Genomic DNA, 25,624 nt, shown 5'->3' with positions numbered 1-25,624 from the left:
ATGGTCAAACCAAATTATGTTAGGCAGTGGCAAACCTATGAAGGGACAGGTGGGGTTATTTTAAAAAATTATTATAACACTTTTTATTTAATAAAATTCATCTGTTGTCCCAAAAATGTGTCATTTCATATGTTATCTACTGTGTTTGACCAAAAAAAATATATTTAATTATTAAACTTTTAAATTATAAAAAGTGATACATAGAGTGATATATTTTTTAGAATAATATATGTACATACTTTTTACCTTCGAATAATGTCTTTATGAAAATACTATTTGAAACTCACATGTATCATTAATTTGTAGTTTGATAAATAAATACACTGCAACTTCTATAATCCTTCTAAAAAATTATACATAATGAAAGTTCTTTTACACAGGGAGATATTGCTTATAGTAATATGACTTTATTCGAGTTCGTAATAATTTTACACTTGATGAAACAAATGATGTATGTATTGATAATATATACTCTAAGGATGTTTATAAGTCATTTAATATTGATAATACATGTATCTTTATACAAAAACTCTATCCTCTGAATTTCAATAAGAAAAGAAGATTAGTTTGAAATGTCGATTTCAAAATTTTATTCTTGGTGTCGTTAGTCATTCAAGTTTAAAAAAATCTTAACCATATGTCGTTAGTCATATCTTGTCTTATTAAGTTATTGAACTTATCTCAGCTATTGTGGTTTAACTACTACATAGACACTATTTTCAGCAATGAAGACAAACAAACAAAATTTCGTAGTAAAATAGAAGATCAATTTATTATGGACAGAAAAAGAAATAGCTAAATTTTTAACTATAAACCAATCATGTATGCTTTTTTATATTTTTGTTAATTAATTTTAAATATAAATTATAATTAAATATTGTTGTCTGCTAAACTTTGTATCAAAGATCCATCACCCGTGTTAGGGGTCTTAGCTCATAGCCCTTAAGACCCATTTCCCCCTTCTTTACTCATGCCATTTTTACAATCCGAGTCATAATTGTTTGCTTTACCAATTAGCAATTTAGCACCTTCATAATAATATTAATAATTCATTGACCCTATTCAATTTTTTTTTAATTTTTAATTTTTTCGTTTCGTTTTGTTTTTCTCTTCTGGGATAAATCTCTCAACCAGATTACTCTCATGTTTGAATAGTTTTTCGATTTTTCTTTGTTACCCGTTGAGACTTTCTGTGCCTCGCTTTTCCCAGATAATTTTCAAAATTCGTGGCTCTTCGATGTTAGATTTGGTAGGTTTTTTCGGTTTAGGGTTTTGTTTCATGTAAATTTAATTGGGAGTCTTAATTTTCTTACCCGGTTCTTTTTTTTCTTTGATTCTCTTGCAGTGAAAAATGGGTAGTTTCTGTTTTCTATTTTTGGGTCATTTAAAGCATAAAAAATCTGATCTTTTTCTATTATCATAGTTTATTTTGATTTGGGGTGCAAATTTTCTTTTTTGGCTTCGTTAGTTCCTTAAATTGATGCTGCATTAGCTCAAATTTGAGATCTGTGAGCTGAAGAAGCTAACATGCTGTGATGAAGTGTGGTGATTAAAAAGTTGGTATTATAAGTATAACACTCTAAAATTGGAGGTGAAATGTTCAGTCAAAGCATGGATTCTGCAAGGGATGTGGGTGGTGTTTCAGGGACAGTGCTAATTCCTATGCGGTTTGTGTGGCCATATGGAGGAAGGAGTGTGTTTCTCAGTGGTTCTTTCACACGGTGTGTGTTGATATTTGCATCCTAATCTTTGTTACTCATTTTAGTGAAAATGCTCTAGTTTAAGTATATTTTGTTATCGGTTTTCGACTTTTCGTGGGGTTCATGTGACCTTTCATATATCTGTTTTTGCTATTGCTGTTGGTTTTTATTTTTAATGTAAATTTTGTCTGAAAGGTGGTCTGAGCTTCTACCGATGTCGCCAGTTGAAGGTTGCCCCAGTGTATTTCAAGTTGTTTATAGCGTGTCTCCTGGTTACCATCAGGTCAGTTTATGTTACTAGAATTCTATGTGCAATTGTGCATGCATTTTGCTTTTGCTGTCTCGCCGAAGAATAGGACTGGGATTTTGTTTTAACATGGGATTATGTGATGATTGAGTAGAACTTTCAGTCTTTCTAAATCATATATGTGGCTGTCTGGTTTTGTTGTACTAGAATTTTTTTATTGTAATCTTTGAGAAAAATGTTTGTGTAGCAAAGCATTCCTTTGGCACATGAGACTTGATCGAGCTCTAATATTAATGCGAAATAGGAGGGAAAAAAGGTATAAAATTCATTATTTTATTTAAAGTCTGGATGATATGGAAGTGTAATGGGATAATGGTTCTTGAGCTTATTTACATAGGTTTAGAATTTATTTCTTCTGTTTCATAATTACCTTTTAGATTTTTAATAAATATTTTGTTTTAATTATGATTGTTATTTGTGTTTAAGTAGTAATATTTATACACTGCATGTTTGAGATTTCAAGTATCTGATTATCATAGGTACTAGTGGAGGAATTCAAAGCATTCTATTTTGAGAGAATGTTTGGCCTTTGTTCTGGCTGGATGGATACTTATTATGTAGTTATTTGAATGCAGTACAAGTTTTATGTTGATGGAGAATGGCGGCATGATGAGCATCAACCTTATGTATCTGGAGAATATGGGATAGTCAACACTGTCCTTTTGGCTACGGATCCTAACTACATACCTGTTTTAACTCGAGAGATTCCTTCTGGAAATAACATGGATGTTGATAATGAGGCTTTTCGCCGAATGGTAAGAGTTAGTCATACCTGGATTGTTTGGTTGTTGTTAGCACCTAGAAACATGGCTTCTCTTTGTATACTGGTTTATGGCTATGTTGTACTTTTAAACAGATGTCTTAGTCAATAGGCCAAATAGTTGTGTTATCACTATCTTCTTTTCTTTTGGGCATTTGTGATCACTGTGTCTTTACACTCCAAACTCTGTTTTGACATTCAAACCATTGAGGAGAGGTAACACTCGTAGGGTTGGCAATGATCCGAACCAACTCGGTATTCGTTCGAAACTCGATTCGTTATTTAGCTCGATAAACTTGGTTCATGAATCAAATGAGTCGAATTTGAGCTCGTCAAATAAACGGACCGAATTGGAGTTAGATACAGTTCTACTCGTTAGGTTCATGATTTGACTCAATATATATATATATTTATGTATATATTTATATATTTATTTACATATTTATAAATTTAAGTATATATATTTATAAATATATATACATGTATATAAACTATATTTTATGCTTATTATGATTCATACATTATTTTTTATATTTATTGTTATTATATTTATATATGTAAAACCTTTTATAGTATTTTTTTTAAAAATGAAATAATTATTTGAGTTGCCCAAATGAACCAATTTGAACTGAGTCAAACAATTCGTGAACTTTAACCGAATCGAACTCGAGCTAAAAAAATAACTCGTATCGAACTCGAGTCGAGTTTTGAGTCGAACCAATCCTTATCAAGCTGAACCGAGCTGAGCTCTGGTTCGACTCGGTTCGGCTCATTTCCAGCCCTAGGTAACAGCCCTAGGTAACATGACCATCGTTAACTAATGCAATATATCTTTAACATATTCAAGACATCTTTTATAAAATGATAATTTGTTATGGTAAAATAGAGGCTTAATGTGTCTTTAAGCTATGATGATTGTGTACCATTTACATTCTGACTTCTAAGTATTAATGTTGAAATGTCTTACGTTTTAGTACTTTTGATAGTTTGAGTTTTGTGAATATATCAAGTGTACATTAGAAATTATTTATATTGTATTCCCTATCTTTGGTATATTGGCTGCTCTGCAATATGCTGATTATGCTCTACTGTTATGATGTTTTTGAGTTTGGTCATTCCACGCTGCTGCCCAAGATTGACTACCATGTTTTTGAATGAATAATATGTCTGGATTAAGTTTTGTAACTCATTTTAGAACATGTTATTTGTTAAAGCCTTTGAATGTAGCAATTCTGACATATATAACTTTTCGGGTCTTCTATTCAAACCAAATTAGATATAATCTTTCTAATTGTCCTATTTGTCATTACCCCTGGCAACTTGTAATGTCTTCTAGCACATTTTTGCTCCATGGCATCTTAGAATCTTATTTGCACTTATGTTTAAAATTGTATTTAGCATCTCAAATTTAATTGTTCAGATATGTAGTATAATATGTTATTCACTTATAAAGCAGGTCCGCTTGCCAGATAGTACAAGAATATCAGATGCTGATGTACAGATCTCCCGGCAGTGTATTTCTGCATTTCTGTCTATGCACACAGCTTATGAATTGCTTCCCGAGTCAGGCAAGGTTTGGAAGTTTTTACCATTGACTCTTTATTTCAGACTTTACAATTTTCTGTCGTCAAACTTGTAACCCGAAAGACAAAATTACTTATTTAGTCATACTTGGTCACAGGTTGTTGCCTTGGATATTGAACTGCCTGTGAAGCAGGCATTTCATATACTGCATGAGCAGGTATCTCTTTGATTTTCTCTGACCAAAATTTGCAGATGCCCTTTTGTATATATTGAGTAATTTTGCTAAAATATATCTCATTACTGCTATGTGACTTTACTTGCCTTCACCTTGATTAATATGTGAGAAATAACTTGTATGCTTTTTGCATTCTTCTTTAAAATTTAACAATTTGTTTGAGAAGCTCTGCTTTGGCACTGATTTAAACCTTTTCTTCCTTTCACCAGATGATATAGTTTTCTCTTAGTGTTATGCTGTCTTCATTTATTGCTCCTTAGAAGTTTACATATATGGCTCCTCTGGTTTTGATGATTTACAGGGAATTTACGTGGCTCCACTTTGGGATTTTGGCAAGGGGAAATTTGTTGGTGTTCTTAGTGCTTCAGATTTTATTTTAATTTTAAGAGAGGTATGTTTTAGATTTTATTTTAATTTTAATAGAAGCATGCCGAGTTTAAGGTCATTCTCTTTGTATTGGCAAGAATGTTGAATGCGAAGTTTTTCTAATGATTGCTTATTGCACGTCAAGTAATTTAGAAAGGCTAATATACCATGTATACAAGATGTATGACAAGTTATAGTATCTGGCAACAAGAGGAAAGGGAAAAAAGAAAATTGAGTATGAAAACTAAAAATAAATATTTATTACATGATTATAGTGTTTATAATTCTTGAAAGGTTGGTAAGTTGCTCCCCAATTCTTTCTAACCAAGCAGTTTACTTGTGTGCATGAACTTGTGTCTGCTATAATCAACTATTGCTTGACATGTATCTTCAGCTTTGACAGTGGATGAGCTCCCTCAATGGTCGGCAGGACCAAACTACTAACGATATAGACAGATGAATCTTCTTAATGGACTTTGAACAATTGGCAGTGATTAAAAAAATAACCACTTTCATATATATATATATATATATATGTCGAAATAATAAGCAATCAGTTGATTCTGCATGTTGTTTGCATAGACAGCTGACATATTGCTGTGACATTTTTTTTATCTCAAGTTATTTTGCTTTTGATTATGGATGCAATGAAATATGAATCGTTTTGTAAGAAGTGTCTTTGAGTTTGAGGTCTTCTGTTAGGAAGATCCTAAGGGATAGATGAACTTGGATAAGTTACTTAACGTTAACATGGATGGAGTCAACTTTAATTTTATATTTCTGTATTTTTTGTTAAGAGAAAAATATGTGCCTGTTAAACTCACAAGAGTTATGTTGGGGATTAGTTGAATATGTAGCTTTGATTCCTCTGCAGCTTTTTGCACCACTAGCTATTATAATATTTTACAAGTTTACCAGTAAAGTTTGTCTGTGTTCATATTTTTTTGCAATGCTCGTTGATACTTGTTTTTGTCCTATTCTCAGCTAGGGAATCATGGGTCTAATCTGACAGAGGAGGAGCTTGAAACACATACCATATCAGCTTGGAAAGAAGGAAAATCTTATCTAAATAGACAGAATAATGGTCGGGGAACTGTGTTTTCAAGAGGTTTTATCCATGTAAGTCTTTGTATTGATTTAGTATGTCAATAGGCTATTGTTTCACCGCCTTCTAGTTTTGGTTCATACAATGTAGACAAGGATGCTTGTTCTGTGTGATGTATATGTATAATGACCAACTTTAGATAATTTATACAACAACCAGGCCTTGATCCCACTAGGTGGGGTTTGCTACATGGATCAAATGACATCATAATGCTCTATCATAAGTCATGTCCATTGAGAAAGTATTGATCTATAAATCTTTCATAATTATTTTACCTATGATTTTTCTTGGTCTACCTTTGCCTCTACAAATTGGGTTAACCTTCATTTGATTTACTCTCCTTATGGGGCTTCTAACGGTCTCCTTCATACATGACCAAACTACCTAAGGTGCGATTCTACTATCTTTTCTACAATATGAGCTACTCCAATTGTCTCCATAATGCTTTCATTTTAACCCTATCTTGTCTAGTGTGTCCACCGATTCAACATAACATTCTCATATCCATTACACTGAATTTATTCTCCCATTGATATTTTAGGGTCCAACATTAAGTCTCATATAATGTTGCGGGTCTTATAGTTGCAAGGTAAAGTGTTTCCTTAAGCTTGAGCGACACCTTTATATGAATTTTTTTCAATATTCGATCTCTCGGAGTCTCTGCGCAATGGTAAGGTTGCTTGCCTTATGACATAGAGGTTATGGGTTCAAATCCTGGAAACAACTTCGCTTGTGAGGGTAAGGTTACCTACATCTACTTCCCCAGACTCAACTAGGTAGGAGCCTCATGCACCGGGCCATCATTTTCTTATCAATATTAAGTTGTGTCTGCAACATGCTTAAAAAGACCATCTTGAAGCTTATGCAGGATATCATAGATCTCGTGTGTCAATACACTAGTGGTAATGCACATGTCGATGCACTCAAGGAAAATGAGTGTCTTTTATTTGTTTTTCAGATTACTATGAACTTTCAACTAAATTTATTTTGGTAAATTTTCAAAGCTATTAGGAAACACATGGCATATGCAAATGGAAGGAGTCCATGTTCTCTAAATTTTAGAACAAGTTTAGATGATGCCATGATCTTGATGATGAATATATTCAATGTAGTTAGTGTCGCACGAGTCGTGCGACTCGAACCATGATACGATGTGGTTTCCATGGCCTACGATGCAGATCGCAGGGGGAATTGTTTTGGCACTTGAATCGTGACTGGAATCGCTTGAATCAGAGCGAATCTTCGGAATCACGACAGGAATCATGAATCCTGCAATTCAGAGAAGTTGCTGGAGGCCGCTGAATTTGCAGGTTGATCGCGACCCGTTTCTAAAAAACCCTAATATTAATGGGTTGCACATTTGTTTATGGGTAGAAAGAGACCCGCATCTACAAAGGCTCGTGTTTCCGTTTTTTAAACCCTGTGATCTGATGGGCCATTTTACCATTTTAGAGCCCAAACCTAACTTATCACTTTTTTAGTTTTTCATTTTAATTAATTGTGTGCTTTTCTTTCCTCCACTGCCCTGCTTCACTTTTTCATTTATTCTCTATCTTCCCCATTATTTCTTCTCCAAAATAGTCAATAAAAAAAGAATCCAGTAGAAATAACATGGTCTCCGACCTTATATCTTGAATTTATGTTATTTCATATGATATTTTTGTTGTTATAAGTGTTATGACTTATGAATTATTTTAGTATCTCTAATTATTGATCATGAATCTTATGATTCACCATATGATTCAGATTCAAAATAAGCCTAACGATTCATGCACGATTCACAATACTAACTACACAGAGTATATCAGCAACATATTAAGACTTCAACCCATCAAATATTCAACAAAAAAAAACCTTCAAATTTTCAAGAATTGCTATTTTATATCCATCCCATTTCGATGCACTGTAATTTCATGGTGAAGAGAAATATATGAATTATGAGGCTTATGAGTGGTATTTTAATACTCGAAAAATTCTAGAAATGAAAATGAGTATCTCGGGTGTCATATATGATAAAAGGACATCACCAAAGTTAAAGAAAAGTTTTACCGCACGACTTTAAGACCTGTACTGTAATATGGGACTGAATGTTTTGGGCCGTAAAATGTCAATAAGGGAATAAACATCATATAGTAGAGATGAGAATGTTGTGTTGGATGAGTGGACATACTATACAAATAGGATTAGAAATAAATGAGTTAGAGAGAAAGTTGGAATAGCTTCTATTGTAGAAAAGATAGTAGAATTGTGTCTTATGTTGTTTGAACATGTTGGAGGAGACTGGTAGAAGCCCCATAAGGAGAGTAGATCAAATAGAGGCTAGTCCCATTCCTAGAGGAAAAATGAGACCAAGAAAAACCATAGGCGAAACAATTAAGAAAGATTTAGAGATAAATGCTTTGTCAATGAACATACTTTATGATAGAACATTATGACATCGTTTGATCCATTTGCCGACCTTACCTTGTAGGATTAAGACTTGATTGTTGTATCCAAAGTTGAAAGGCAAATGATCTTTAATGTATAACATATAAACTTTTACTGCTTGTGTAACTATAAATGTCTTGTCAATGATGAAATATTAATTGGTTTTAAAAATTTAAGAGTAAATTACACTGACATTTGTAATTACCACTGGATGAGAAATAAGTGTGATATTTTAAACAAAAAAAGAGGTGATGAGTGTTATTAAGCTAAACAAATATGGTATATTGTCGAGACACGTCCAAATAGTATAAGAGTCAATGCTTCTTCAAGTTTTTTGGTTCGTTACAAAATGCATCAATACTTATAAGGAGATATTGTTTAAATCACTCTTATACTATATTGTAATGTGCCAAAAATATTGAAGACGTATCGATTCGTATCCTATCCGGGCTTGTTTCCACAATATATTATATTTTGTTTAACTTGATTACACTTATAATCCTTTTTTGTTTAAAAGATTATACTTATTTATTTCTTCTACAAGATTAGTTAGTATAATGTATGTATATAATTTAGGGGGTTTGTGTAGTTGAAAAGGGAGGAGTGATTTGTTTAATTTTACTAAAACTCAGGGAGTGTGAGTGTAATTTACTCAAAATTTAATGGCTTAATTAAAGGTGCCAGTCTATTGCACTGACTGCTGTTAGGTCACTTATTTTAATATTGGAATTGATGAAGTTGCTGCTAAGATTATGTAAGAAATTTCCCCCCAAATTTGTCTTGTCTCATATCTTACTATGGGACTTGGGTCATGTCCCACCGGTTCAGGGAAATGGCTGTAATAGTTAAGTTATGACATCCTTGAGATATTTTCTTTTATAATGCAGGCGGGACCAAATGATAACCTGAATGCTATTGCCATGAAGATCTTGCAAAAGGAGGTTTCAACTGTTCCTATTGTCCATTCATCTTCTGAGGATGGTTCATTTCCGCAATTACTACATCTCGCTTCACTTTCAGGAATATTGAAATGTGAGTTTCTAGAATAGCTTTCAGTATACTGTCACTAAGTATACTTGATTCTTACCACCTTGTTTTTTCAGGCATTTGCAGGTATTTTAGGCATTGTCCTAGTTCATTGCCTATACTTCAACTTCCAATTTGTGCAATACCTGTGGGCACTTGGGTGCCCAAAATTGGGGAACCAAATCGGCGGCCTCTGGCAATGCTGAGACCAAGTGCTTCTCTTGCTTCAGCCCTAAATTTATTAGTCCAAGGTGTGAACTTTTTGTCTGACCTTGAACATATTGTATCAAAAGAAAAGCAACACAGAGAAAAAGTGACGAAATTGGTATATTCTTATTCTTCTGAGGTATTAGGCTGATGGTAGAGGGAGCTTTCTCCCACTTTGAGAAGAATGTTGATTTCTGCATGTGATTAGTCATCCAAACAGAGCATGAATTTAGGGGGTGATTCAATTTTATGATTTAAGCATCAACATATAAAAGAAATGTTTGCTTGGAAGTTTGAATAGGAGCATAATTATACTTACAATACTTTTTTGGCTTTTCTTTTGCAGCACAAGTAAGTTCAATACCAATAGTTGACGATAATGACTCATTGGTGGATATATATTGTCGGAGGTTGGTTGTTTTTATATCCTTATTATTTTACGTCATGATTCCTTGTTTGAGATACAATAACGTCAATTATGGTTTTAGCATAAAACTGTCCTCACATTTCATTCTTTGGAATGGCTTGTAAAAGTTTCTCACTTTTCCTCCCCTCTTTATTGATAGTGATATAACAGCTTTGGCGAAGGACAGAGCATATACACATATTAATCTTGACGAAATAACTGTTCAACAGGCAAGTTTGGTTTCTTATTTTTGTGCAGAAATAAACATCTGTTGACAATTTATGTTTTGAAAATTAAAAGAATACACTTCATCTTTTCCGCATATGGTTAGGCAGTTTTCCTGTGCCTAGGATACTGGACTATTGTACTTTCATGGATGTATCCTCACGCGTATTGGTTCCTTCCCACTGTTCAGATTCCGTTTTGATTGCCATATTTCTATGACCACGGTGGAGTTTTTGTTGCTGTTTTCATTGGTTGCTATGGATAGCTTGCCAGTTAGTTTACCTTTCACCAGTTGTTATTTGAAATATGCAATTTAAATATACAAGGTTCAAGATTTGTGTATTTTGTGCAATTCTTTGTATTTCTTTTAGCTGCTATTGATTTTAATTTTTAGTTTAATAATTCTATTGAAAAAGGAAGAAAATTTTCTTTCAAGATGTAGTATCTCTGTTAGTGTCTATTTCAGCTAGTAGCAGGGCTGGAAAAAGAATCATTTATTCATGACCCATGCAGTCCATCCTCATGCAAATACGTCCAGCCATATATAAAAATAAATTGGATTAGCTGGGTTATTTACTGCTAATCGATTGGACCAAATTTAACTGGAGGGTTCCCAGCTTAGGCATATCACTATACCCTAGGAAATTGGTCTCACCTATAGAGTGGTAGGGTATTTTTTAATACCAATTTTTTTGAAGGACCATTCATTATCCAAGTTGAAAACCCTTAACTGAAGTCGATGATGTCTACACTTCTCTGTATTTTGTAACACCGTTGTGGACTTCTAAAACAGTGACCCAATGGAGAAACTCTTGTCACTTCATGTACCTGATGTCCTCAAACGATTACCACTGCTCATTGTTCCGTTCACTATGGAATCAACCTGACATCCCGGCCTGTCCCTCCTTTTTGTTCCCTGAGCAAGAGTAATATTCCTATGGAACAAAGCTCAATGCTTACTACAACAACAACCAAACCTTAATCTTACTAGGTAGGGTCGACTGCATGGATTGAACGATGTTACAATGCTTTATCATAAATCATGTTCGTTGACAAAGCTTTATAATAGTACATCTGTCAGGGTTTGAACCCAAGTACTCACACTCTATTACAGTACAACTCGATGCTTATGCGGAGAAAACCGCGTAGCTTACCCAAGCCATTCTTTTGGTGATTCCAATTCAAATGACACCATAGCTGATACCACCAATCGCAGCCCAGCTGAATGAAGCTGTTATTTAATCAATGTGTAGGGTTGTGTAAAGTCAGGTTTTCTCAATGTTTCCTATAGGAACATGTGTGGTTGAGGTGTTTAGCACCTTGGTATATATGTGCACACTAGGTGTTAGATACTTAGATTATTTGCTTAAGTGGGTTTTTGGAGTTTATATGTGTCTACTAGGTTTTTGGAGAAAAATATTTGGATACAGGTGGAGCTGGAAATTTTTTGTTTTTTACGGAAGAATCAGAAGATTAATATAAAAAACTTAAAAGAAAATATCATTTTAGGATGGATAAGAGATTCATTTTAGATGATTCATGGATGTATTGAACTTTTTAAATCTTTGTAACAGATTATATATGGATTAATGGTTCGTTTGTCCCATTCATAATTTATTATAATCCAAGATAAAATTTGTCATAACTCATTATATGCTGCTCCTAGCCTGTAGTCCACACTGAAATTGCATACTTCGTATATTTATATTGAGGCCTTTTTCGTGTTATTGATTAAGGAGGTTTATGTTTGATTTTCTTCTCAAGATCTTAGTATCACTTGCATGTTTTATTGTGCAGGCTTTGCAGTTGGGTCAAGAGGCATATAGTCCCTATGAGCTTAGAAGTCAACGATGCCAGATGTGTTTGCGGTCTGATTCTTTGCATAAAGTGATGGAACGATTGGCAAATCCAGGTGTGCTTGTTTTCCTGAGTTAGCCTTCAGTTCTTGTGAATGTTCATTTGTTTTCTCTTCCAATATTGATTTTAAAAAGAGAATAATGTATCTCCTCATATAGGAGATAATTTATCTCCTCTAGCCAGTAAAAACGTGACATGTGTGCTATTGTTTATTTTTAAAAATATTTTTATAGAAAATGATAAAACATGACACATGTCATGATTTCACTGGCAAGAGGAGATAACTTATCTCCTTGTACTAGGAGATACTTCATTCCCTTTTAAATTAAAATGCCTTCGTAGACTTCTACCTTTAATCTGTCAATGAATGTGGATGGTGAAGAATTATTTTACTCCCATGTTATGATATATGCTAAAGTTATGTTGTTTGTGGTTCCCATATTTGACGATGTGATGTAGCATGTGAAGTCAGCCAATGGATTTTTATGTGTTTTGATGGCTTAAGAAAATAAAAAAAATAGTAAATTTTCACCTACAAAACTTTACTACGGATTTCCGGTCATACCGAAAATCGTAATGTAAGCTGTTTTCTCCTCTATTTTCAGTAATATCATTATGTTTGGATACAAGAGGGTTTATCATTATAAACTTGGACTCACGGACAAGTTGTCTCTAAATTTAGACTGCGATATTCAATTTATTGCAACGATTGTTGTTATTTTTGTACTTTTTCCTGATCTACTTTGCTTCCATTATGAAGATTGTTGTACTGAAAATATTTTACCCTAATCCTTGATTTAGGTGTCCGGCGGCTCGTGATTGTAGAAGCTGGGAGCAAGCGTGTAGAAGGCATTGTTTCATTGGGTGACATATTCAAGTTCTTCCTTGGTTAGTTTGGATTTAGTGATTGAAGAAGTTAAAAATAGTATGTGTAATTGTGTAGTGGTTATGACAGACCATCATGCATTTAGGGAACCATGATTTGTTCAGAGATTTCATTGCTTTCTATATGGTGATTTGATCTCATTTCATTGTAATGCAATTGGATTGGCTTCTTCATTTCATTGCCTTGTTTTATGATTTTAGGCTACAGAAAGAGGCCTGTAAATTTACACAGTATTTTATTGCCCCAAAATTTATTCATCTCTCTCCCCATTCATATTATATGTTATTTTAAATATGGTGGTGTAAGGCCCCACTAGATTTATAAGATGACCAAAAAGTCAATAGTTTGATTTCTGGGTGCAACACTTGTTGGGAGAGATACTGTACAATTATGCATCCCGAAATAGATTAGTTCCTTACCCAAAAGGTGAAGAGATACTCTTAGTCATACAAAAAAAATATACATTTAAGATATTAAGTTTGGAAGAAAAAGTTGAAATACTGTTGTTTATATTTATTCATAGTAATCCTTATTAAAATGTTGCCCTTTTTAATAAATCCACAAAGCATAAGCACTTATCATACTTCAAAATCTAGGTTTTAAAAAATCAAAATAAGTTTATCATGTCGTCTTTACTTGGCCATGGTTTCACCAAGCAAATGGTGAAATGAACTTTCTTTCACAAGATCAAGATGCAGGAACATACTTAATCACCTAGCCTAGGTGGTGCTTACGATTTTTGTCAAGAAAACGAGAAGGGAAAATTGATTTTTCAATATATAAATTTATGTTCAAGACATATCGTCAAGATCTAATAAAACTTGAACAAAAGGGCAACAATGTAGAATATAAGTTTTATTTTCTAAACAATGTTAATATTTAATACAAAGTATGTATCTAATGTCCAAGGCTTAGGATAACCTAGCATAAGGATATGAGCATGAAGGGACAAGGAAACATTACAACAAGTCATGATGTCCCAATCGAAATTTAGCCATAAGACAAAGATTTGGAGCCAAGAGTTGAAGGACACAGGTTGATGTGATCGTGTCATGGGGCACGACCAGGACTTGTTGTCCTTAGAGGGACCCATGATCATGTGGCTCGAATATTTCGATTTTCTTGCATTTTTGAATAATTGAAATTTCCATATTCAAATAAGTGGTTCTAGATTCTTCTAAGTTTAATCCACGTTTTTGTTCTTATTTGTATGACATTTCAAGGTTTGCCTCTTCCTTACCCCAAATGACTCAGGGGAGTACATGACATTTAATACTTTCTTAGAATTCACATTCCTTTTATGGGACATGTCTTCTTGTCTAGGCTAGCTGCCCTATATATGTAACTTAGATTTTTTGAATAAACAACTTGAATAATTTGTTTATTTTTTAATACCAATTTTTTTGAAGGACCATTCATTATCCAAGTTGAAAACCCTTAACTGAAGTCGATGATGTCTACACTTCTCTGTATTTTGTAACACCGTTGTGGACTTCTAAAACAGTGACCCAATGGAGAAACTCTTGTCACTTCATGTACCTGATGTCCTCAAACGATTACCACTGCTCATTGTTCCGTTCACTATGGAATCAACCTGACATCCCGGCCTGTCCCTCCTTTTTGTTCCCTGAGCAAGAGTAATATTCCTATGGAACAAAGCTCAATGCTTACTACAACAACAACCAAACCTTAATCTTACTAGGTAGGGTCGACTGCATGGATTGAACGATGTTACAATGCTTTATCATAAATCATGTTCGTTGACAAAGCTTTATAATAGTACATCTGTCAGGGTTTGAACCCAAGTACTCACACTCTATTACAGTACAACTCGATGCTTATGCGGAGAAAACCGCGTAGCTTACCCAAGCCATTCTTTTGGTGATTCCAATTCAAATGACACCATAGCTGATACCACCAATCGCAGCCCAGCTGAATGAAGCTGTTATTTAATCAATGTGTAGGGTTGTGTAAAGTCAGGTTTTCTCAATGTTTCCTATAGGAACATGTGTGGTTGAGGTGTTTAGCACCTTGGTATATATGTGCACACTAGGTGTTAGATACTTAGATTATTTGCTTAAGTGGGTTTTTGGAGTTTATATGTGTCTACTAGGTTTTTGGAGAAAAATATTTGGATACAGGTGGAGCTGGAAATTTTTTGTTTTTTACGGAAGAATCAGAAGATTAATATAAAAAACTTAAAAGAAAATATCATTTTAGGATGGATAAGAGATTCATTTTAGATGATTCATGGATGTATTGAACTTTTTAAATCTTTGTAACAGATTATATATGGATTAATGGTTCGTTTGTCCCATTCATAATTTATTATAATCCAAGATAAAATTTGTCATAACTCATTATATGCTGCTCCTAGCCTGTAGTCCACACTGAAATTGCATACTTCGTATATTTATATTGAGGCCTTTTTCGTGTTATTGATTAAGGAGGTTTATGTTTGATTTTCTTCTCAAGATCTTAGTATCACTTGCATGTTTTATTGTGCAGGCTTTGCAGTTGGGTCAAGAGGCATATAGTCCCTATGAGCTTAGAAGTCAACGATGCCAGATGTGTTTGCGGTCTGATTCTTTGCATAAAGTGATGGAACGATTGGCAAATCCAGGTGTGCTTGTTTTCCTGAGTTAGCCTTCAGTTCTTGTGAATGTTCATTTGTTTTCTCTTCCAATATTGATTTTAAAAAGAGAATAATGTATCTCCTCATATAGGAGATAATTTATCTCCTCTAGCCAGTAAAAACGTGACATGTGTGCTATTGTTTATTTTTAAAAATATTTTTATAGAAAATGATAAAACATGACACATGTCATGATTTCACTGGCAAGAGGAGATAACTTATCTCCTTGTACTAGGAGATACTTCATTCCCTTTTAAATTAAAATGCCTTCGTAGACTTCTACCTTTAATCTGTCAATGAATGTGGATGGTGAAGAATTATTTTACTCCCATGTTATGATATATGCTAAAGTTATGTTGTTTGTGGTTCCCATATTTGACGATGTGATGTAGCATGTGAAGTCAGCCAATGGATTTTTATGTGTTTTGATGGCTTAAGAAAATAAAAAAAATAGTAAATTTTCACCTACAAAACTTTACTACGGATTTCCGGTCATACCGAAAATCGTAATGTAAGCTGTTTTCTCCTCTATTTTCAGTAATATCATTATGTTTGGATACAAGAGGGTTTATCATTATAAACTTGGACTCACGGACAAGTTGTCTCTAAATTTAGACTGCGATATTCAATTTATTGCAACGATTGTTGTTATTTTTGTACTTTTTCCTGATCTACTTTGCTTCCATTATGAAGATTGTTGTACTGAAAATATTTTACCCTAATCCTTGATTTAGGTGTCCGGCGGCTCGTGATTGTAGAAGCTGGGAGCAAGCGTGTAGAAGGCATTGTTTCATTGGGTGACATATTCAAGTTCTTCCTTGGTTAGTTTGGATTTAGTGATTGAAGAAGTTAAAAATAGTATGTGTAATTGTGTAGTGGTTATGACAGACCATCATGCATTTAGGGAACCATGATTTGTTCAGAGATTTCATTGCTTTCTATATGGTGATTTGATCTCATTTCATTGTAATGCAATTGGATTGGCTTCTTCATTTCATTGCCTTGTTTTATGATTTTAGGCTACAGAAAGAGGCCTGTAAATTTACACAGTATTTTATTGCCCCAAAATTTATTCATCTCTCTCCCCATTCATATTATATGTTATTTTAAATATGGTGGTGTAAGGCCCCACTAGATTTATAAGATGACCAAAAAGTCAATAGTTTGATTTCTGGGTGCAACACTTGTTGGGAGAGATACTGTACAATTATGCATCCCGAAATAGATTAGTTCCTTACCCAAAAGGTGAAGAGATACTCTTAGTCATACAAAAAAAATATACATTTAAGATATTAAGTTTGGAAGAAAAAGTTGAAATACTGTTGTTTATATTTATTCATAGTAATCCTTATTAAAATGTTGCCCTTTTTAATAAATCCACAAAGCATAAGCACTTATCATACTTCAAAATCTAGGTTTTAAAAAATCAAAATAAGTTTATCATGTCGTCTTTACTTGGCCATGGTTTCACCAAGCAAATGGTGAAATGAACTTTCTTTCACAAGATCAAGATGCAGGAACATACTTAATCACCTAGCCTAGGTGGTGCTTACGATTTTTGTCAAGAAAACGAGAAGGGAAAATTGATTTTTCAATATATAAATTTATGTTCAAGACATATCGTCAAGATCTAATAAAACTTGAACAAAAGGGCAACAATGTAGAATATAAGTTTTATTTTCTAAACAATGTTAATATTTAATACAAAGTATGTATCTAATGTCCAAGGCTTAGGATAACCTAGCATAAGGATATGAGCATGAAGGGACAAGGAAACATTACAACAAGTCATGATGTCCCAATCGAAATTTAGCCATAAGACAAAGATTTGGAGCCAAGAGTTGAAGGACACAGGTTGATGTGATCGTGTCATGGGGCACGACCAGGACTTGTTGTCCTTAGAGGGACCCATGATCATGTGGCTCGAATATTTCGATTTTCTTGCATTTTTGAATAATTGAAATTTCCATATTCAAATAAGTGGTTCTAGATTCTTCTAAGTTTAATCCACGTTTTTGTTCTTATTTGTATGACATTTCAAGGTTTGCCTCTTCCTTACCCCAAATGACTCAGGGGAGTACATGACATTTAATACTTTCTTAGAATTCACATTCCTTTTATGGGACATGTCTTCTTGTCTAGGCTAGCTGCCCTATATATGTAACTTAGATTTTTTGAATAAACAACTTGAATAATTTGTTTAACACATTGCTTATTGTATATTGTGAGAAGTGTTCCCCTTGGTTCTAAACTGAACTGATTTTAGGGATTTATCGTCGAGCTTAACACTATTCGTGAAATCTGACCATTGGTTTATCAATTATCCTTGGTTGTGGCACCATTCGAAATCCACCATCCCATTTCTTACCTTCCACAAATCCATATTCAATATGATTACTTTTGTTTTCTACTTTATTAGTTAAGTTTGTTGGAGTAAACACGGAAGTCCTTATGACCATGGATTTGTTCCCATAACCTAATGTTTATGCCCATACATAAACCCAAATGGAACAACCATGGTCCAGACCGAAGAAACCCCAAATGAGTTCATGGTGAAGAAGAAGAACATACCTTATTGAGCCATTTCCGGAATCTCAAAGGTATGAGCATGAGATGATCTTCCAGATGTTAGAGCACCTTACAATTTTCCTTATGCTTCTCTAGAGGGGAATGAGAAAGCTCTTAGTTCTTTAGTGTTTGCCTTATGGTGAGAGTGTGCCTTAGTTTCAAGAAGTGATTCTTGAAGTGGAGAGCTTGCCTTATATCTTGATGTGGATAACTAGGATAGTGTTTTATCCCCATGGATAACACTATCCTAATCCACCTTTATTCTCCTTAACCTTACACCTTAAAACCTGTTGCTCTACAAATGGGGACCATAACCCATAAAAGTAACGCCATAGTGGTTACTACTTTAGTTGCAATAATTCTAATTCAGTCCCTTCATTAAATCAGTTGCCCGAAAGTATCTACACTTATATTATTTCATGACACATATGCCCTTAGCCACCAAATTAATTACTGAAGATCATTTTATATTTTGGCTAATTACATAATGGCCATAACACAATTATAGAATTATATTTGTGACCCATAAATTTTCAGAAATTCTAACAAAGTTACCAACCTTTAATTTATAAACGTCTAAATACTTAAACTTTCGATTAGACCAATCATGAAGTTTTCATAAGGTGGTATCAAAGTCAACTATAGGGACAAAAAATAAAGCATCATATTTTTGTTAGTAACACTCTGCATTTTATGTTTTATCGTTTTCTTCGAATTTACATGTATTTCATTAACCATTGCAAAAGTTAGGTTGCGAAAAAAAATCTAAAAAAATAAAAAAATATAATGGCCAAACAGTTCATGCCTTGTTGCAAATCTCGTTTAAATTCATATATTTGTTGTGTAAAAAATATGATTTGAAAAGGTTGAAATTCGTGTTATGCACAGTTCTAGTACATGGCACAACCCGTGGTTGCCTTTGGAACACCTCCCACAATTGTGTTGTCCCCCACGACACAATCATGGAACACTTTTTATTGCTTTTTTGAATGAAAGACCTCATGAATATTATTTTCATTGATTAAGAAGTGATCAAGCACCTCTATATATACAAGAGAAAAGGGTAGTAGTTTGTTGCTTCAAGAGCAAGCAACTAACTACTAACCACTTTAGGAGCCAAATTAACTCATAATAGCCTATAACAAAATTCTTCTAAGAAGCATCTAGAAGGTAGATAAACAAGAAAAGCCCATGAGAAAAGCCTAAAAAGGAAAAAGGCTCAGCCCAAAAGAAAATGAGGTGCCATGGCTCGGTCAGAATTGACGCGCCATGGCTAACCAGAAAATGGTGCGCCCAGGATGCACAGCGCCTGAGCATCCTCGGTCATGATGCGCCCAGATCAGTAGACTCGGTCAGATTTTGACGCACCAGGCCCTGGGCGCCTCTGTCAGAAATCATGCGCCAAGGCCTGTGTGCTACGGTCAAAGTGTAGAGTTGAGCCTCAGGCTGATGCACAGAGGGCGATGCATTGTGGTGCATGGGCTTCTTATTTCTTCGGTCACAAGTCATAATTCCTCGGTCAACATTGGTTTTCCCTCGGTCAAGTGGTGCTATTGGTCGATGGATTTTGAGTTTGGCTTGGCTATGTTGCATGGGAGGTCTATCTTGGTTAGGTGCATTTGTTGGTGACTTTAATACTTTTCCAACTGAAATTTTGGTTGTCCAATCCTACTTTTGTCCCTTCTTGATTTAAGTTCAGAACTTTGATGAAACATACAAGTGGTAAAAGACAAGTGTAAATATTGTAGAAAAAACAAAAAATAGTAGACACACTTCAGTGTGAATGAAACATGATAAGCTATACACACTTGAATGTGAGAAGATCATCATGAAAAAGTGGTACACATAATAGGGAGCTTGATTAACTCAAGATGCGCCAAACATCTAAGACTACTACAAAGCATGAATATCTTGTTCTATAGGAGCAACACTCTTTGATCTCCACCTCATTACAACTTACTACTCTTATAGTTGCTTCAACACAACAAATCTGAACACAAGTTGCTACATTGTATTATCTACTTATTTAGTTTACCATATATTTTACCTGTGGCCATAGTTAATAAGATCGAGATCTTACGTAAGATCGAAATTGGTAGATGAAAACATAAAACATGTGATCATAACACGGATCATAAGATCCTACAAAATATTAATTTTTTTGTATATACATACGAACAAAATAATAAAAACTTTAGCTTTCTCCATTGCTATAAATAACAAAATTAACAAGTAGCACTTGATAAAACTTAAACTTAAACATTAAAATATATGCATATTTGAGTATTAGGTCTAATAATAGAAACTTTAGCTTTCTCCATTGATATAAATAACAAAATTAACAAGTAGCACTTGATAAAACTTAAACTTAAACATTAAAATATATGCATATTTGAGTATTAGGTCTCACATAATTGCAAAACTGACATGTCAACACAATCAACTAAAGTGTTTGACAACAAAAAATACCAACAAGTATCAGAACCTAACATCTAAATCAATAATTCAAATCACATAAGGGGATATCAAGATAATTATATTCGTTGAGCTCTTCATCTTCATTAATCTCATCAAGAGGCTCCTCGACATATGCTTCAAATATGTATTGTCATGTACACTGAGCATAATTTGTTCTAAGAAGAGAGAGTGAACATAATTTTTCAATGAAAACTCGGTGAGCATGTTGAAGATGAAGAAATAAAACTTACTTGATGAAAGTGAAGATGAGAGGAACTTTTATCATGGATGGGAATCAATTTCTGGTATAATATGTTTGTTATCTTGCAATTTAGGGTTTAGAAGAATTTTGGACATGTCAAATGATTTTGGACTATGAGTTTCCCTTCTATACTGGTTTAGAAGATTGAGATTTTACAATTTGGGGCTTTTGCCATAAATTTAGAAACTCGTAAGATCTTGGGCGATTTATGATCCTACGCAACTCTTCTACAATGATCTCTGGCGGTGGTGACATCACACTCAAAGTGGGATCGTAACTCATTAGCTCTTGAAAACACTAAAATCTATCGACCCTACAAGTTAAATCATGAGTTTAACTACTATGTCCATGATTATAATATGTGTTGTTTTGGAAGTTTATGCAATAATATTAGAATCATAATTACAACTACATCAGTCTCATTTTTTTATAATTACTTAGCTTATCTAAAACCAACTTCAAGTCTCTAAATTGAGACATGACACAAAAAAATGTTCTCTTTGGCTAAATATGGAGTATTTAAGTGTGTACCAAATTAGAAAATGATTAAATAGGATGTTTCATTGTAAACTAATATTAACAAATGTTAGGCAAGGAGATAAGAATTCCACCTATACCCCAACCAACATGAGTTTAAATCATGTTGTAAATGTGAACAAAAACTAACTCGGTGATGGGTAAAATACTTTTGTAAGCACTCTATGAACTATGAAGCATGTTTCCAACTATTCACCCAGACTTTGGTTTATAAATAATCCTTAACTAATAGTTTTTAACAATAATCGTTAGTTATTATAATAATTATCATATAGTTAACAATATGATTGACCTAAGGTTTATACCTAACTTAAATTAATACTTAATATTTATGCCACATTTTATATGTTGAAAAATATTTTCTTTTTATCAAATTCTAAACATATAGATAGTAGCATTGATTTAAATTGTGGGCTACATCATATGATATAGTCACAATATTATGGTTGCAGTGACCACCACAATCGCATCAAGGACAATTGAGGTGTGACGTCAAATCATAATGATGCAGTTGTATCAAGCTACAATTTAATCAATTGGACCATATCAAATTGCATCAAATTTAAAAATATTTTTTAATTACAAATAATTCACACCACAATGACGCAACAACCCCAACCATAATAATCATAACCATTATCCCAATCATAACCACAATTTAAATATATAAGCACATTGAAGCCACACAACAACAACCAATAAAAGGAAGACAAACATGACTCACATATGAAAACTGCTATTATATAACTTTCAAATGAAAAGAGAAACAATAGATCCAAATCATTTCCTTGCACTGAAAATGGATATTACAAAATATTTCACAACAAACATTAATTCACATGCACATTAATTATCAAATATCCAACATGAAACTAAGCAACCCAAATAATCAATAGAAAAAAAAGAATAAGACATCATTTTTTATGTAACAACAATTTTTTGAGTATATGCAGATTGCAAACCAATAATAAACATATATGTTCATATATATGCACATGAAGCTGCTTTTGCAGAGAAGATTTTCAAGGTTTTGGTGCTTCTACTTTCTCAACTGTAACTGGTACTTCAGCATGTTTCTCTTCCACTTTTGAAGGCTCACCTACTTGTTCTTCAACCTTAGCTGGTTCAGCTTTTGGTGGCTCAGAAGATTCTGTTTTCTCAATTGTTTCAACTACTTCTTGTTTCTCTTCCTTTTTCTCTTCTGCAATCACAATCTCCTTCTCTTTGGTAGTACTTGTTTCTTCTTCTGTTTTAGTTTCAGTAGGAGCATCAACTTTCTCTTCTGTGACTATGAAAGTGGAAACTTTCTCAAAAACAAAGAAAACTGGGCCTGAAATTAAGGCTGGTCCAAACTTCGAAGATGCTTCATATACTGGCTTTGATCCAGGGAAATCTGAAATATATTATTTGTAGAGAATTCGATTAACTATAGTACTATATCTTTGATCAGTATTTTAAAATGTGGTTGCGGCCGCAATTTTGTTATTGTCCTTTTACAGTAATAGAAGTTTGAGATGTAAGTTTTTGTTGGGTACTTTACCAATTTTAACAAGCTCCTCTAGGAAATTGTTTACTGCTTTTGAGTGCTTCTTTAGTCCTGCTTCATCATGTTCTTTAACCAAACTCTGATGAATTTTTTTAACAAGGGCCTTGTCAATAAATATAGGTGGAATTTTTATATAATATACACAAACTTATGTATATAACTATGTATTTATATGTATATATTTATATGTGCTGACCTTGATTTCAGTTGATGATGCTTCATATATTTTAACAACCTTTGATTGAAGTTCTATCTTGTTTTCTTCAAAGGTTTTGTTGTGTTCCTCCTAAAGAAAACACCAAACCATATTTCAACAAAGACATAGAGTAGTTTAAACAAAAAACTTTGAATATGCAATCATATAAAGTTTAAGAATTAAGATTAAAAGTAAAGATAACATATAGAAAACAAACCTTAGATTCATCAAAGGACTTGGTAATTTCAGCAGCTGCAGCTTTCTTGGTACCATCTTTCTCAAAAACCTTCTTGATTTTGGGAAGAACATTAGTTTTCCAATAACCCATCTTGTATTTTTTCCAACTCTCTCTTTTGGTCTTAACTAATCAAATATGGAACTACCAAATTAGAACGCAATGAAACTGTTCCACCACTTGTACCTTCAAATTAAGCCACAATCCAAATATATAATAAAAGTGCTTTTTAATTTTTATCACTTAGCATACATACTTCCAAGTTATTCCAACCAAATATTAGTATTTTAGAAGTTATGACCAATTGCCCGTTCATGCCAGCCAACTTGCTCTACTAAAATGACTTATCTGCCCTCCCTTTTTGGCCCATGCAACTAGTATTATACGTTCACATGGAAGATTATACAAGGACAAAATTCATAATACATTAGTATTTTAAGAGTTACGAATAAGATATAAGAAAAAACTTAGAGGAACATCTATCTATATAAAAACAATCAATAAAATTACAACAATAAATTAAAAATTTAATTTTAATTAAAATTTAATACTAAATAATTATTCAAATAACCTAGAAATATAAAAATTTGTCCAAAATATATAACGTATTAGATATATCTCCACACAAATCAGTGAACATATGTTCTTTCACGTGATATTTTTTTACCAACAAGACATTGATCTAATGATGTAAGAACATTTCAAATAGATTAATTCCTTACCATAAAGTAAGAGATATTCTTGGTAATACAAAAAAACACTATCAAATTTTTCGGTAAACATGTGGATAACAACATGAATGTAAAGGGAAACTACAAATTTGTAGGGTGAAATGACAGTTGGCAGTAGAGGTGGCAAATATCTTATATGGGTCCCTGTCATTTTGTATTTATGTTATCTATGGTTTTTATTTTATAAATTTTGATAACCATGATGTTGATCTATAAGATATATGTGGGTCCCTGATTTTGTCCTTTATGTTTCGTGAATTTGTTGAGGACAAAAATGCATTAGTGATTGCTTAGGTTTCTCAAATTAAACTTATCACATGGCTTTGCTGGTATTTCAATCAAAGCCCACAATATTTTCAAATTCAATTTGAAACAAACCTTTGACCATATAGAAATAGTAATGAAAATTGTTGGTTGATTAAGGTTTAGATTAGCTAAGCAAATTAAGAAAGGGCAATTTGAGGCGTGTACAAAACTGCTTGAAAACGAAACTGGAGTTGAAGGTATCTTTCTATTGTAGGGTTGAGACGTTCCCTTCGTTTAATATGGGAATAAAATATTTGATGGGATGGGTGCCTCTTTAGTCCTTATACAGGTTTCTATCGAAAAATAAAAATTTAAATTAGTATTATATAAGAATCTTAAATGTGAATCCAAATAATTAGGTGTTAAAAGTGACTAATTTAAATTGCATTTCATATTTTCGAGAATCATTTTGGGTTTTTAATTTTTAACGATCAAATTATTAAATACAAATTTTTTAATGGAACAAAATAGATACTTGTTTTCTATTTTATTTTTATACCACATATTATGTAAGTGTAGGATATAAATAAATACAATATTTAATCCTAAATAAACATGCCTTTAATGTTCATGATACAACCGAATTTCTACTATTATATAGAGAATTTCTTTCTCTTTCTGTAGGTAATAAAGAAAAAATAATAAAGAAAAAGGAGAAAAAAATAAGAAGGAGAATGTATAAAGTCCCATTAAATTTTCAAATTAGAAAGTGGATAACAAAGTTGAATAAACTTAATATTCAGAGTAATTTTTGACAGGGATGGCAAAGTTGAAGAAATCTGATTATTCATAGCAGCACGACTCCATGATCGTGAATGAGAACCGTATTTCTCCAATAAATTTAATATTACAATCAATAATTTTATAAATAAAAGTTATATACACTAAAATTAAACAAATATATCAGTTCATTATGAGTGATAATAATTAATTTAATTTTAAATAAACAAGAATTAAATTGGAAATATAAATATAAATCATTAGAAACGACATTGTACCAGAGATATATAAATTATAAGTAAATACAAAAAAAAATGAAAAATAGTAGAAGTACAGTTGGAGTAAATATAAGAGATGTATGCCGAGAGATATATGATATCTAAGTTTTTCTATTGAGTAA

At 33.0% G+C, this 25,624-nt stretch overlaps 2 protein-coding genes and 1 long non-coding RNA gene across 6 annotated transcripts; 2 read left to right on the top strand and 1 right to left on the bottom strand.

Moving 5' to 3' along the window:
* On the top strand, window positions 1,091-13,235 carry LOC109334466 (sucrose nonfermenting 4-like protein). 4 transcript variants are annotated; one of them, XM_019570266.1, is made up of 14 exons: window positions 1,096-1,249; window positions 1,469-1,721; window positions 1,896-1,983; window positions 2,583-2,762; window positions 4,221-4,340; window positions 4,449-4,508; window positions 4,828-4,917; window positions 5,877-6,011; window positions 9,312-9,456; window positions 9,528-9,701; window positions 10,004-10,067; window positions 10,224-10,293; window positions 12,086-12,200; window positions 12,947-13,235. In XM_019570266.1, the coding sequence occupies exons 2-14, from the start codon at window positions 1,597-1,599 to the stop codon at window positions 13,036-13,038; spliced, it is 1,458 nt and encodes a 485-aa protein (XP_019425811.1). In that variant the 5' UTR covers window positions 1,096-1,249; window positions 1,469-1,596; the 3' UTR covers window positions 13,039-13,235. The 4 variants fall into 4 exon arrangements, 3 of the variants coding, with proteins under 3 accessions (XP_019425811.1, XP_019425810.1, XP_019425812.1); XM_019570265.1 differs by having other exon boundaries at window positions 1,346-1,721; XM_019570267.1 differs by having other exon boundaries at window positions 1,097-1,721; window positions 4,224-4,340.
* LOC109334468 lies at window positions 15,284-16,689 on the top strand. The gene is made up of 2 exons (XR_002106103.1): window positions 15,284-15,654; window positions 16,401-16,689. It is a non-coding gene; the product is annotated as an uncharacterized LOC109334468 (long non-coding RNA).
* On the bottom strand, window positions 22,253-23,711 carry LOC109333624 (plasma membrane-associated cation-binding protein 1-like). The gene is made up of 4 exons (XM_019569147.1): window positions 23,450-23,711; window positions 23,233-23,322; window positions 23,031-23,115; window positions 22,253-22,883 (listed from the first exon to the last, which is right to left on the bottom strand). The coding sequence occupies exons 1-4, from the start codon at window positions 23,558-23,560 to the stop codon at window positions 22,513-22,515; spliced, it is 657 nt and encodes a 218-aa protein (XP_019424692.1). The 5' UTR covers window positions 23,561-23,711; the 3' UTR covers window positions 22,253-22,512.

Source organism: Lupinus angustifolius, chromosome LG19, assembly GCF_001865875.1.
Source record: "Lupinus angustifolius cultivar Tanjil chromosome LG19, LupAngTanjil_v1.0, whole genome shotgun sequence".
NCBI lineage: Eukaryota > Viridiplantae > Streptophyta > Magnoliopsida > Fabales > Fabaceae > Lupinus > Lupinus angustifolius.
Note: the sequence above shows the minus strand (reverse complement) of the source record. Positions and strands in the feature narration are given on the sequence as shown.

Coding starts and splice junctions, on each gene's coding strand:
- LOC109334466 (XM_019570266.1), top strand. CDS start 1,597: ATGTTCAGTCAAAGCATGGATTCTGCAAGGGATGTGGGTGGTGTTTCA. Junction 9,702..10,003: donor CCTAAATTTATTAGTCCAAG/GTGTGAACTTTT, acceptor TTTCTTTTGCAG/CACAAGTAAGTTCAATACCA. Junction 12,201..12,946: donor GGAACGATTGGCAAATCCAG/GTGTGCTTGTTT, acceptor TCCTTGATTTAG/GTGTCCGGCGGCTCGTGATT.
- LOC109333624 (XM_019569147.1), bottom strand. CDS start 23,560: ATGGGTTATTGGAAAACTAATGTTCTTCCCAAAATCAAGAAGGTTTTT. Junction 23,323..23,449: donor AGTCCTTTGATGAATCTAAG/GTTTGTTTTCTA, acceptor TGTTTTCTTTAG/GAGGAACACAACAAAACCTT. Junction 22,884..23,030: donor AGAGGAGCTTGTTAAAATTG/GTAAAGTACCCA, acceptor AATATATTTCAG/ATTTCCCTGGATCAAAGCCA.